The following is a 13,688-nucleotide window of genomic DNA, read 5'->3' on the forward strand; positions in this document are numbered from 1 at the left end:
TCCCGCGCGAGGGGTCACAGCTGCCCCCGGCCGTTTGGCGCCGCCGGGGCCGGCGCGGGGCACGCCGGGATTTGTTGTTCCCGTTGGCAGGTGGCGCCCGCCCGCTCCGGCCGCGGGGCGGGGGAAGGCGAACTACAACTCCCGGCATGCACCGCGCGCCGTCCGGCGTCACGCCGCCGCGCCCGGGGGCCCGCCCCGGCTCTCGGCCGCCGCTGGCTACGCTGGGCTGTGAAGCGGCGGGAGCAGAGGGGGGGGGGCTGGTGCCGCTGCCGGCTCAGCCCGGGTCCTCCCAGCTCCCCTCGCCCTCCCCGCTGGGCCGCGGAGCTGCCCCTGCCTTCCTCGGGGGCAGCGATGCTGAGCCGCGGCCTCCTCCCCGTAGCCGCCGGCGGGCCCTTACCTCAGCCCCGCGGTGCCTGAGGCGGCCGGGCGCGGGGTGACCCGCGGAGGGGCCGGCCGGGCCCCGACCGCCGCTGGCGCCCCTCCCGCGGGGCTGAGCGGGCCCTGACGGCCGCCGGTAGGGTTCGGCCCGGCCCGGCCGAGCGGCTGCCGCGGCGGGGAGGCGTCTTCCAGGAGGGGCCCCCGCTGCCGCCGCCGCCGGCGGGGGGGAGGCGGCCGGCGCCATGTGGCAGAGCATCGGGCTGACCTTGCTGGTGATCGTGGCCACCCTGGCCTGCGTGCTGCTCTTCATGCTGTGCGGTGAGTCCCGCCCGCCCGCCTCGGCGGGGGGACGGGGGGGGGTGCGGGAGGGCAAGCCTCGCGGCGGTGCGTAGTGCCGGTGTCCGACCCCTTTCGACCCCCATCCCCTCCCCCCCATATCCCCCCATCCCCTCCCCCCGATATCCCCCCATCCCCCACCAGCTTTCCCCCCCCCAACCCCCCGATGGTTCCTGTGCTCAGATTGACTGAAGGAAATGAAAGGGCAGCGTGCCTGGCGTGTGGGGGAGCGGGTGCGCTTCGCAGCGCCCCCTTCTCTTTGTTTCCACATAATTTTGAGCCTTGAAATGCTTCCAGAGCTTAATTCGGTGACTAATCTGAAGCTGATAGCTTTTTTACTGAACAGACTCTGCAGTTTGTACGTCGGTCTGAAATGCCAGTGAATGGAAGAAGTAAACTTCCTGCTGCTATCCCTCAGCTTTTGATGTCTGTTTGCCAGAAAAGATAGAGGGCAGCTCTGAAGAGGTTTTTTTCTTATGTGGATCCCTGACTTGCCTTTTTTCCTTATTTTTTTCAATGCAGAGAGAAGGGTTATTTCAATGGGAGGCAGGAGTTGCAGGTCTGTTGGAGTTCTTGGAGGGAATCAGCAGTGTAGTGTGTGTGTGGATGTTGTGGTCAATACGCTGAACTCTAGAAAAACACCCTGAAAAACACCACCACCACCAAACTCAAACTGCCATAGCTTCTGGTTAAAGGCTTGTGAGAAAGGAACAAATGCCAAGTGGATTTGTAAGTGATTTTTGAAAACCAGGGGAGCAAAGTGAAGAGTCAGCTGACATAAAATACTAATGTAATAATACAAAACAGCAAAGCATTCTGAAAAGATTTTGCAATATCAGGGGACTGGATAGTAAAATGGGAGGTGAAATCCAGTAGTAACATGTATGGAGTAATGCACATCAGAAGTGTGAAATGTATGCATGCATGACCTATGTGGGGAAATACAATGGCTTCAAACTGAGCTGTTAGTATCCCAAAGAAAGGATTAGAATAGCTGAAGTATAATTGCAAGCATTTCTCCAAAATATCTGTTTAATGCTTTGTAGAAAGCAACTAGGCAAATCAAACATTAGAAGTTTAAAATAAAATGGAAAATGTCATTATATTGCTCCAGGAATCTACCATGTGCATGTGTCACAAACAGTGTATTTTCTTGTTAAAGTGTATTACCTTTATTTGAAACAAAGTCCTAATTTCTTTTCAAAAAGAGAGAAGAAACTCTAAATGGGTTAGATGTGTTTAGCCTGGAAAACAGATGACTGGAGGAAGGGTGATGGTTTTATAACAGAGTAGAATGAAAAAGGTGAACTGGGAACGGTTGTGAAATTTCATCATTCTAGAGGAACTGGAGTACATAAAGTTGATCAACAAGCTTAAAACAAAATTCTTTTCAATTTATTCCTCCTTTGTGTAAAGCTCATGAACAAAATAGTATTTTGGATGCTGAAACTCTTTATCATTTAAAGTTTATGGAAGAAAGGTCAACATCTTTAAGCCACAGTACTAACACTCAGATGAGGAAACTTCTGCAATACAGATAACTGGGACTGCAAGGGTATATACTTGTATACTTTCCCTGGTCTTGTGCTCTTTTCCTGGGTCCTGTACTGTCTATTTTTACAGGCTAAGCAGTGACCTAAGTCACTTGGTCAAATTTCTGTATGCTTGTTGTATGTTGTGTGGCCACTTCATCTTTAGAAGGTGAAATGTGGTACTTTAGTAAAGTTTTTATTATGCATATGAGATCTTTCCTTACTGTCATGCTGAAAGATTAGAATGATTTTGCATCATGCCATTCAAAATTGGAAATTTTCTCTGTGCCTTCCAGCTTTTGCTGTATGTGACAAATGGAATTGAAATACTAAGGGCTCTTGCTAACTTAAACATCTCTCTAAGTGCTTTCTTGCTTAAAGACAGCAAAAGTAATTAATAAATTATTTTTAAGTGGCTTATAAATATGTAGCTGTTTGGAGTTCTCTATTGTACGTTCAACTTGGATTCAATGAATGCTTTGAATCCTTCATTATACTTCAATTTCATCAGTATCAGAGCTTATAAAATGTTTGCTAAAGGTCACCTTTTCAAATTACAAAAAGTCAGCTTCCTGTGTTCAGTACTTTTGAAATCTGTGACATGTTCATTGTTTTTTGGGGGGGGGAATTGAACTGTTACCCTGTTAGAAGTGACCCAATAGGACTTGATAATGATTTACAGTATTTGTAGTTATTTTTTGCCATCATACAGCATTCATTAATATTGGTACACTTCTAGTTCTTGTGCCATGATTATTAATGGAAAATATTAATGAAAACCAGTGTCAAGATCACTACTAGAAAAAACCTGAGCACAAGCTATTTCCAGTGTAATTGTTTCTCTGTGCCAGTGATGGGCAGTTTCTTACACACCTTCTTACTGACAGGTCCCTAGTGTTTGCAGCCTGTGACTCCCAGGGAGACAGGGTGCTAGGTATGATGGTAAATGCCAGCTAGTGAGACATACACATTAATTAATGGACAAACCTGACACAAGAATGGCTGGATACAACCTTGAGTAAGCTTGATGAGATAAGAATAATTTACAGCCATCTGGTGAGAGGTAATGAAACAGGAGCGTAAAGAGCTGTAACTTGGATTTTGAGTGGCTTATAAAAGGACTCAGGGTGTGAATGCTTGCAGAGAACAATAGACTTAATATCCAGGAAACATTCTAGGATCACGTGGACTTATGCTGCTTGTCACAGACATGATGTGATAAATACTCTCAAAAATGAAATAATGGAGGAAAACATTCATTTTATCATTTTTTCTAAAGTGAAAAGATAAAATTCAAAGCACAAACTATCAGGAGTTGCTTTTTGTATGGCTGTGAAACTGGCTGATATAAATGTGTATGCCTGAATTAGGCATTTATGTCTATAAAAGTACTTCAAATAAATAACCTCGTTTATTTTTGTTTAAACATTTCTGGATGCTTGCAACTGCTACTTTCAATGTTAATCTCAGTTTGTTAGGAAGCATGGAAGGCTTGCAGTTAGCAACATCTCTATTTGTAAACCGATCACATCTGACATAGAAACCATTCAGGGACTTTAAACATAGCAATTTTTCAGTTGCTTTTTTAAAAAGTGTGACTAAGGTAACTTGCTTCCACTTTCTTTATTCCCACCTTTTCTGATTTCCTTTCTCTGGTTTCTCTCTGGTGGTCTCATTGCTGCTTTTGTATATTCCATGTTCCTCTGTTGATGTGAGAAACTCTGGCACAGCCAAGCTTATAGAATAAGATAAAATACTAGTAAAGGTGAACTCTAGTACTGCTTGCTTCAGTGTGTTTTATTTTTCCCAATATAGTAACGCATGGAGCCATGTGAAATTGCAGAAATGCCTTCAGTGGAACAGATGGAAGCATTCATCTCATTTGGCAAGAGAGGCTAATGAGATGTGGTTTGAGAGACATGACCTTAAAAGAAAAATCATGTAACTCAAAGTGCTGACACAAATGTGTGGTTTGCTTCACAGGTCTGAATTCAGTTGCAGATGGGAAAACATCTGAGCCCTAAATTCTGCCCGAATAACTTAATGTGTTAGTTACAAAACTGTTTATAAACATATTGTATACTTGAAAAGATGAGGTAAGTCATGTTCCATTAGATCTGCAATAAAGAGAAAATAGCCTTTAATTTGAAGTTGAATTTTGAAACTGTTAGAAATGAGATATCAGAAGAGCATGTTTCCTTGTGATGTCAGCAAGCAGCGTGTGGCTGAGTGTTGCATTAAATGAGACCAGGTTTAAGGAGCTGTGCAGAGCCAAGGACTGTGTCACCTGATGTCTTCTATTACTCCAGTGTCAGAGTAGTGTGTGCTTCTTTCAGTCTGATCTCCATAGCAAAGCTGTCCACTAGGGCAGTATATGTTCTACATCTTAAAAATGGCGCAGCATTGAAGTGACTTGTCCATGGTCACAGAAGACATCTAACACTGCTCAGAGTAGAACAAATCTCAGGTTAGCATCTAGAGCTCAGGGCTCCCTTTCTTTTTCAGCTATAGCTGCTTAAGATTTTCTGTGGTGGATGCTTCAGCATTTGAATACAGGCAACATTCATCTTGGGGGTACCCCAGTTCTAAATTAATCTTAATGTGCTGGAGTAATAGCATTCTATTTTCAAATCATTATGGATACAGAGGTAAAATGATCTTGCAAGACTGCACAGAAAGTCCATAGTAGGGTCAGAAATAGAAGTCAGATCTTCGGACTCTGTCTTGTGCCATTTCTGCATCTCCTTCCTTCCTTTCTTGGCTTAATTTGTATTTGACATAAGAGAATTCAGTTTGCTTTACCCCAGCACTCCATATTGGCACCATTTTTTTTTGTTTTGTTTGCTCTTCCCGATTCAGATGGAAAAGGAAAATGCGCTCCAGTAAAAAGACCCTCCCTTAGCTTTTTGTGTACAAGCCAGTATAAGCTGAATGAAATACATGGACCTGACACTTGTACCCCTCACCTTTTGAGGGGAAGTAACATTGTAGTCGGATCGTTTTGTTTCTTTTTCCCTTTATAAAGATCTAAGAGCTGGTGTGGGAAGGAACAGAAAAGGTAGCTTTAATAAAGCGTAGTCAAATCATAAAATCTGTTAACATCCTGATACTGCATAGATGTTACGTACATCTGTGAGTCAGGAAAAGAGGCTTTGACTCGCGGTCCCATCTTCACAAACACATTGCATCACAATTCATAAGAGGGGTTGACATACTGATGGCACAGTGCCAAGTGTGGCTTAAGTATCTTTAGCACCTGGCTGTGGCATTTGAAGTGAGACAGTGGCTCCTAGCTTTTAGTGAGTACTGAACTCTGCAAGGCTGAGGACTGCTATTTTTCCTGCATGCAAAATACCATCTGGTTTTGGTAGGCAGGATTTCCTGGCTCGCTCTGGATTTCGGTGCCTGCTACACCAAGAGCAGGAGCCCCTGTTTTGCATTATGATGATGTAGTGTTGGATCTGGCTTACTTCTCTGAGAGGCAACTTCTTTGGACATTAAACATTGAAATATTATAGTCTGCATGTCATCGCTTCTTGTTTGCTGAAGGTGTGTTGTGGGTGTGCTGTTTGACATCCACAGGTTCAATCAAGCTAAGGATGATTTGAAAAGGTAAATCAAATGGCTAAAAACAATAAAGCAAGCACTGGAAGACTGAATAAACACAAATACTTTGTGTGTGGTGAAGTTAAACCAATAGGGCTTCTTTGAGAGTGACTTAACTGAACAAAGTGGAAGCATTTGAGATGCAAACCAGTGGTGTCATTTATGGCTCCAGTAAGAGCTCTACAGCAAAAGAGCTGCAAAGCTAGACTGAGCTCATAAAGGCAAGAATGCATGGAAATGCCCATTTTCCTTTTTTGTGTATTTTAAATTACATTGCAATTATTTTCTTTTTAAAAAATACACTGTTAATGTAATTTTAAAGCATGGCATGATGTCAGGTGTTAACATTCTGCGATGTTCTTAAGAGGTTGAGAAACTAATAGAAAATGCATTGCCTTCTGATTCAGAAGTAACTCAGTACTGTGAATCTGCCTCCAGGCTTTGTGTGTGTGTGTTTTTTTTTAATGGTGTGTCTAGTTGGTATTGTTGCTGGAGAGAGTTTCTGTTACCCAGAATAACTTGTTCTTTAGTAATCTCGTTATTTCCAAGGAAATTCTTACTTGTGTAGTGACAGTGATGCGACAGGGAGTCTCAGCTGAAGAGGCAGTCTTGATTCAGCCAAGCGTGTTTGTTGTGGGGATTTTGTTTTTTGAACTTTCTGTTCAAGCTGGCACTGTAACTAGAGCAACTGAAAGAAAGAAATCTTTCTCCTGTGATTACCTTATATGTAAATGTCTTTGGTACAGGCTGGGTGATCTGGTGAGGTCTTGAAACTCTAGTTTTCGGGCTTGGTTACCCTCCCACTGTTACTGGCTAAGCCTGTTGTAATTTTCTTTTCAATGCATTGCATTGTGGTTGGTTTCACTTGGCTATTATCATTGATCTGGTGGTTTGTTGACTACAACCAGTCTTGTTGGCAGATTGTTTACACTGTCTTGTAGTCTTCAGCTGAAGAGCTCTAAAGTCTGTTTATGGTACTTGGTATTTTAGATACTCAGACCATTGTGATCTAACCAAAACCAAACATAGAATAAAAGTAACGCTTTTCTTGAGAGTGTCTGGGAATGAACTGTAAGTGTTCTTTATTATTCCCCTCCCAATAATTCTGTGTGTTAAGTGGCCTGTTTGTAATGATAGAGGAAGCATGTGGTCTGCTTTGTCTAGCCTAAGTTAAAATACTTCTCAATGGAGTATTTATTTATACCAAATACGTTAAATATTTTTGGCTGCTGCTCTTCCCTACCTCCGCCTGTAGCGTTCTCTGGAAGTAATGTCTGATTCACAGTAATTAACTTTGCAGATGTTAAGATTTTAAACAACCCTAGCAAAAAGACAGATGCAACCCCCCTGAAAAAAATTGTGTCTGAGAGTTTCCCCACATGTGCATATGCTTAGGTGGATTTAGTAGAGTGTACTGCATGCTTTTCATGCACTTCTGAGTCTAGCGTCTCAAATTTTGTCTCTTGTCAACAAATCGGTGAGTTGAAGAAACTTTTAAATAGCTTGTAATATTCTGCTTAGGTCTCGCTTTCTTGCAAGTGACCTATATTCACTTGGAATATTTTATGTGTTTTCTTTCCCATGTGGACTAGAAATGAGCATGGTATTTCTAATGGTGTTTAGATCCATGAGAAGAATGGATTGATTTATGGTCTTCAGAAGGTACCCAGCATTGAAGGTCCCAAAGACCTGAAATGTTCCTCAATGGAAACAACTTTCAGAAAGCTGCTACTTCAGTTTTTCCTTCTAGATCTTAAAGAAAAAAGATGCTAAAACCAGACATCTGCCACTGAGGTTTTTTTTTTTTCTAGGTGCAGGGGGATTTAATGCGTTTGTGGGACATCAGATACGATTTAATCACAAGTCATTTAAAGGTTTAGGTATTGATGGAAAAGGAAGTACTCGGTGTAGGCTTTAGGAAGTAATTTAGATCGTAAAAGGTTGTCATATAAAAGCTTTCTTCCAACTTTCCTCAGCAGCAGCGAAGTTACGGAAATCGAAAGTCTGCAGGAAGTGAAAAGTATTCTAGGAGGGAGGGGAAGGATGGGATCTTCTTTCCTCCTAAGCAATGGCCTGCTCATATTGGTGTGACTGATTACAGAAGAGGAAGAAAAATAGTGGTGCCATGGTTACACAAGTGTCACGTATTAGTCTTTCTTCCCCTTCCCTAATACGTCTCTGTTGTCCACACTTGTAAGTCTGTTTCTGCTGACAGCTGTGTAATTGGGAGGAGGGGTTTGCCTAGCTCTGTAAAATAGGCCTCTTAATATTTGCTTAGGTCATCAGTATAGGCTTAAATAGCTAGCAAGACCTTCTGAACAGAGAATAGGAGTATTAATTCATAGTTCTATGCAAGATAGATGACTTTTTGGTGTTGCAGATGATGCTTATATTTTATTTATTTAGCATATATTTTCAAATAGCTGTTTAAATTTTATACTACCTGTGTTTCACAGAGAAGTTACATTCCTCTTCTATGGATGATGAAACTTGACTGGTTAGCTAGTGGGAAGGGGCTATCACTAGTTCTCCGGTGAATAAAACTCCAGTCACCCTTGACCTCAATGCTTAGGTAAGGCAGACCTTTGAAAAGCAAGGCTTTGTTTTTTTAGATATATCTACCTCTAAGTTCCTTGCCTGTTACAGAAGCACTTGTACAAGAGAGAGGAGGAACTGGATCTTAAATATTTTTCAAGAGATATTCTAGAAATGTGACCATCTCAACTTCTTACTTGCATAGTTCTGGGACCTAGAGCGTTAGCAGTGGAGCAGAACCTAAATTTACCAGAGAATGCTAATTTTAATTTAATGGGATTTGGGTATAGAGAGGGAACACCTTGAATTTGGGTGATGCGGCCTTTTAGTGAACATAAGGAAGACCTTGTGCAGTTTAAAATAGAATTTATCATAAAACTTGGTATTAATTTAAACATCTCCACAAGTGTACTTGATAGTGATTATATAATGCAGCTTTTAAAATGTGATTTCCAGAATGATGTGTTTGCTGAGTGAGGGTAGAAGCCAGTACTGCCTTTTTACAGTGCTCGTGTAATGAATCCTGAGTCCTTGTTTGAAATTCCCTTTCTCCTTATCTGTGCAATGGTGAGGACCCACCTACTGCTTGCTGTGGCGATACAGTTCAGGATGTGTAGGTCCTTGCCTGGTGCTTCAGCGTTTCTTTCAGGATGAGGACGAACTTTATTGAGACAAATTGGTTTTACAGGACTGCAGAAAGGAGTGGGTGTGTTGTGGAGGGGTATTAGGGTTGAGAGTTGGCAATTAAAGGATGAGAGCTAATCATATATTTTTTTTCTCACTTTTTCTGGTGTACTTTGCCTGAGAGCTGACTATGAATTTGCGTGAAGTAACTAAGCAGTACCTTTTTTCTTTCTCCTGCAGGCTGGTACGTGGTTTGGCAATTGTTTTTGTCTAAATTCAAATTCCTGCGAGAATTGATAGGTGATACGGGGTCCCAACAGGGAGACAACGAGCCCTCGGAGGCTGAAGCTGAACAGGAAACTCCACCCTCGCCTCAGAGAGGTAGACAGAAATCCGCTCGACAGCGAAGGGCACCTACAGAAGACACAACTTAAAGTACTCCATTGAACTTCTGAGTAACTATGAATGATTAAGCACCTCTGCACTGTGTTGTTCAGTGGTTTGGTCTTACTGAAAAACTGACTTAAGAGGTAATATTAATGCCTGTGGACCTTTAGTTCTGAACTACCAATGTATGCTACTTCAGTAGAGGTTCAGGGAGGGCTTCAGCAGCAAGCTGTGCAAAAGTGCTGGGAGAAAGGACGGGTGAAGAGAAAACTCCATCAGAAAAATGCTGAGCTGCTGTAGCTCCTGTCTCTGCACGCAGATTAAAAACAGGTCCTGCACCATAGGCTTAGCCTTCGTGTTAGTCTGAACATAGTAAGCATTTCAGACTTGAAATGTTTTCTAAATTATTTTCTCTTTACAGCACTGTAACAGCATATAATGAAATTGAGTTTTATTTGCTTAGCTATATATGAATATATATTTTTCCTTCAACCTTAAGAATGCATGTGAACTTGAAAAATGGTTGCAAGATCATCCCGCTTTAGAAATACTCTAAAGTGAGATTTTAGTTATGTTCTTCTATATATAAAAAGTATAAGCAGAATATGAAAAATCAATATTAGGTACACATGACTTGGAGGTGTTTATTATCTCCTTTTAAAAAAAAAAAAAGACGGCAAAAAAGGAATCAGGTGGTAAGACCTGTTTTCTTGGTTTTGGTATGAGAAGGGTTACAGGTTAAACAGTCCTGCTAGGTTTCTGTATGTTTTTCCTTAACGTTTTACTCTTAAGTCCAACTCGTGTTGGAGAGGGGAAGGTGCCTGGGTTATTGTTTAGTATTCTGAAGTGTCATCGTTGGTTTTTGGATACTAAACACTTCTCTAGTTCACTTTATACACCTTTACATCAGGTATATGGTACTCCATGTAACTTCTGTCCTGGAACCAGTTAAGGCATTCTGACCGGTTTGGTAGGCATCACTGTAACACTTTGGTAGTGTTACAGCAATGAATTTGGTACCTCATGTTCGGTGGAGGACTTCCTGATTTTTACTGGTAATAAGCAGTTGCTCCTGTTTTCTTTGAGAATGAGCTATACAGCTATTTTGACATGGCACTTCAGAATGCAGAGCTCCACTTCTGTTTATCTAGCAGCTCTGAAGATTGATGCACAAGGTCTTTGGAAAGAGGAGGAACATGCATGTACCACCTCTGGGGTGTGTGTGTGAGAGAGAACTACTAACAGGTCTTGTCATGAACAGCTCCAGTTTTCTCTCAAAGCTTGGATATGTGGTGGTGTCTGGATCACTGTTCCCTGTATATAAACTTATCAGGACTACAAAACTGGTGTTATACTCTCAGCTGTTAAGAAGGTTAAACCTACAACTTCCAAACTTGTGGTTTGGTTCAATTATACAGCTAAAAGCAGCAGCATTTAGCTTTTCCTTCAAGTAGGCCTACATCTGGGAAAAGAGCACTCTTCTAGTGCCTTTATGTTTTAATTTGTCATCTGTGAATACTGTTCAAAAGCTAACAAGAGCATTCACATTATAAAATAATTGGGATGTTTCAGTATTAAAATATGTAAGGTTGGCCCTAACCTTCCTTTGGAGTCTAAAAGTCTTTGTTTTGTTTACTAGCATGTATATATAAGCATGCTTTGTATTACAGGGTTACATTTTCAAGCATGATTAGGCAGTGCTATGCACATATCCTTTAAACACATGTAGAAATACTGATTGTCTCCTTTCTCTAATCCTGTCTGCTGGTAAGGGAATGCCTAAGGATGACTTTTTTTTTTTTTATTAGTAAAACTCCTATTTATTCAAACGGAGCAAAAGCAATCGGATTCTATTCCCTGCTGCTTTCAGTTTGCCTTGCACAACTTAATGTCACAATATTCTCATGTCTGTATGTCTTCTCACATGATGAGACTTCCAGTTTAGTAGTGCTGACCAAGTACTGGTACGTTTTGCTTAAGAAGCATCTTCAGTATCTTTGTCTTGAGCTTTGCTAATATAGGCTTGCAAATAAAGATACTTTTTTTTGTACTGACATAGGATATTGACACTCCACTGCACTTCACTTTTTACCTAGACTTTAGTGCACAAAGATGGCAAAAGCCTGATGCTTGTAGTATCCCAGGCTGAGATAAGTAACAGTTGACTCAGTCTCTGCTTTTAGTAGCTGTTGAAGAAATGTGAAGTTATAGCAATATACATAGCTAGTCAGGGTAGCTCTAAAGGTGCAAGAATCAAGACTGGAGCAAGATTATGAAGGAAAAATCCACGCGGGTTTGAATGCTGACACTGATCAAATATGCAATAAGATGGACATGGAACCTCTGGGTAGCTCATCTGCTTTAGCCAAACAACTTCTTTCTCCCTTCCTTGCTGTATGTAGGTGTACATTTCACTCCTCCAGGTTATTTTCAGTCTGTTTTTTTGTTTTTAAACAGCTGGCACTATTTTTTCGATGTTGCTGTGACATAGCTGCCAATAATAATGCTGTCTGCCTAGTGTGTAACTTCGATGATCTTATTAGTAGCAGGCCAAAGGGTTTCTATTATGTGGTTTGGAAGAATTTTGGAATGCTGATGTCTTCTGTTAATATGTAATTTTTCCTAAAGGAATCTGTAGTAAAATCTTTGTACAGGGCACTTCATGCAAAACTGTAAAAGCAAAGCTATGTGTGTGAAAGCGTAACTTGTGATAAGACCTGGGTTGTGATTGCTGGCAGTCCGATATACTCACGTCTTTGAATATTTTTACTGATGTATTTCTGAAATGTTGCTGGTGGGTAAGCACTTAACTTTGAATTGACGCATTCAAGTCTGAAACCTTATGGAGGCAGCAGGTTACACGGTTGGTCTGGTTTTGTTTAGTAGGATCTGTTTTTAAAACTGTTTATTGCCTTATTGTTGCAGCCATTATCTTGAATGTATTTTGGGTTCTTGTTTGAAATATAGTCATATCACCTTTGTTGCAGGGGCTGTGTAACTTTGAATAAGCAGTAATTACCAATGTTGTATGTGACAGCTAATTGAAAACGGTTACTGCAATGAAGGCTGGAACAGACAGCATAGACTGGTTGAAAAAATACAAAAGCTATTGCTAAAATTTGAGTTTTGTTCATGCTGGATTGCATAATTCAGACCTGTTAGGGAGCCACTAAGGTTATTATTGTGGTGTTTTAACATTTGCCCATGAGGCTAATTCTATGCAGTTCATCCACTAAGCACTGCTGCTGTAGCTATTTGCAGTAAATGCCATATACTGCGCTGCAATTTGTGAGCAACTTGCTGCTTAATATCAGGTTTTACACTGAACTAGACCTGTGTATGTACTTGTTTTGTTTGGAAATGACCAGCATAAAGAATGTGTTCAATGTGGTCATTCGCTTCAGTGTTACGATACTGTACTCAAAGCTTCTGTGGTTGTCTGTTTTCATCGTTAACTGTTCTTTTAACTGACTGCACAGATGAAAAATAAAGTAACCAGACTTGATATGAATATCCAACCCAAGTGGTTTTCTGACTGACTTTGGGATTTTGCCTGCAGAATAAGACTTCTTGTTTGAGTGTGCAGCACTGCAAAAGACTTGTCGAAAGTCATGTTCTCGCTGGTGTAATACCTACAGATGACTGTAATATTAAAAGGGCGGGTTAGTGTATATCTTTCACAGCAGTTGTTACTAAAGGTGGCTTTCCTGCCTTTTTCTTGAAAGTTGTCATTTTGTTTTAGCAATTAAAAAAAAACAACAACCCCAAACAAACAACAAACCCAACAAAAATCAAACCACCCTCCTTTATTCTTCATACTTTTAAGGTTGGTTGTAGACTTCTTAGTTTTTCTAAAAGTAAGTATGTTGATAAAGTAGGAAATATTTCTTTTGGAAATGAAGATGTACAGGAGAAAGTAATGAGAACACGCTTCATCCTTGATTGCTTCTCTTAAGTAAAATGCATAAATTGAATCCTGGGTTCTTTTGTTGACTAATAAGGTATTAGAAGTAAAATTTGAAGAAAACAAAGATAAAATCTTTAATCTTGAGAGGCTGAGCTGTTTTGCTGTTGTCCTGCTTGTCTCATCTGTAGAAACAGGCTACTAATAGAGTACAGTAGACGGCCATGGCATGTTGTAACTCAAGCACTTGGGTCTTATCACCTCAAAAAGTTTTGAGTTGTACATGGGCTTGTGTGTTTGGGTGGGCTAATGTAAGTGGGAACAGTTGATGATGGGCTACTGGGGTCAGATCCCTGTAAAACACGTTTGCTTTTTCTGCTTTGGTA

General features: G+C 41.2%; 1 protein-coding gene across 1 annotated transcript; it reads left to right on the forward strand.

The window, feature by feature from the left end:
* The first annotated feature begins 219 nt into the window (after window positions 1–219).
* SMIM13 (small integral membrane protein 13) lies at window positions 220–12,909 on the forward strand. The gene is made up of 2 exons (XM_055799773.1): window positions 220–696; window positions 9,252–12,909. The coding sequence occupies exons 1-2, from the start codon at window positions 621–623 to the stop codon at window positions 9,443–9,445; spliced, it is 270 nt and encodes an 89-aa protein (XP_055655748.1). The 5' UTR covers window positions 220–620; the 3' UTR covers window positions 9,446–12,909.
* The last annotated feature ends 779 nt before the right edge of the window (window positions 12,910–13,688 follow it).

This window comes from Falco peregrinus, chromosome 3, assembly GCF_023634155.1.
Source record: "Falco peregrinus isolate bFalPer1 chromosome 3, bFalPer1.pri, whole genome shotgun sequence".
NCBI lineage: Eukaryota > Metazoa > Chordata > Aves > Falconiformes > Falconidae > Falco > Falco peregrinus.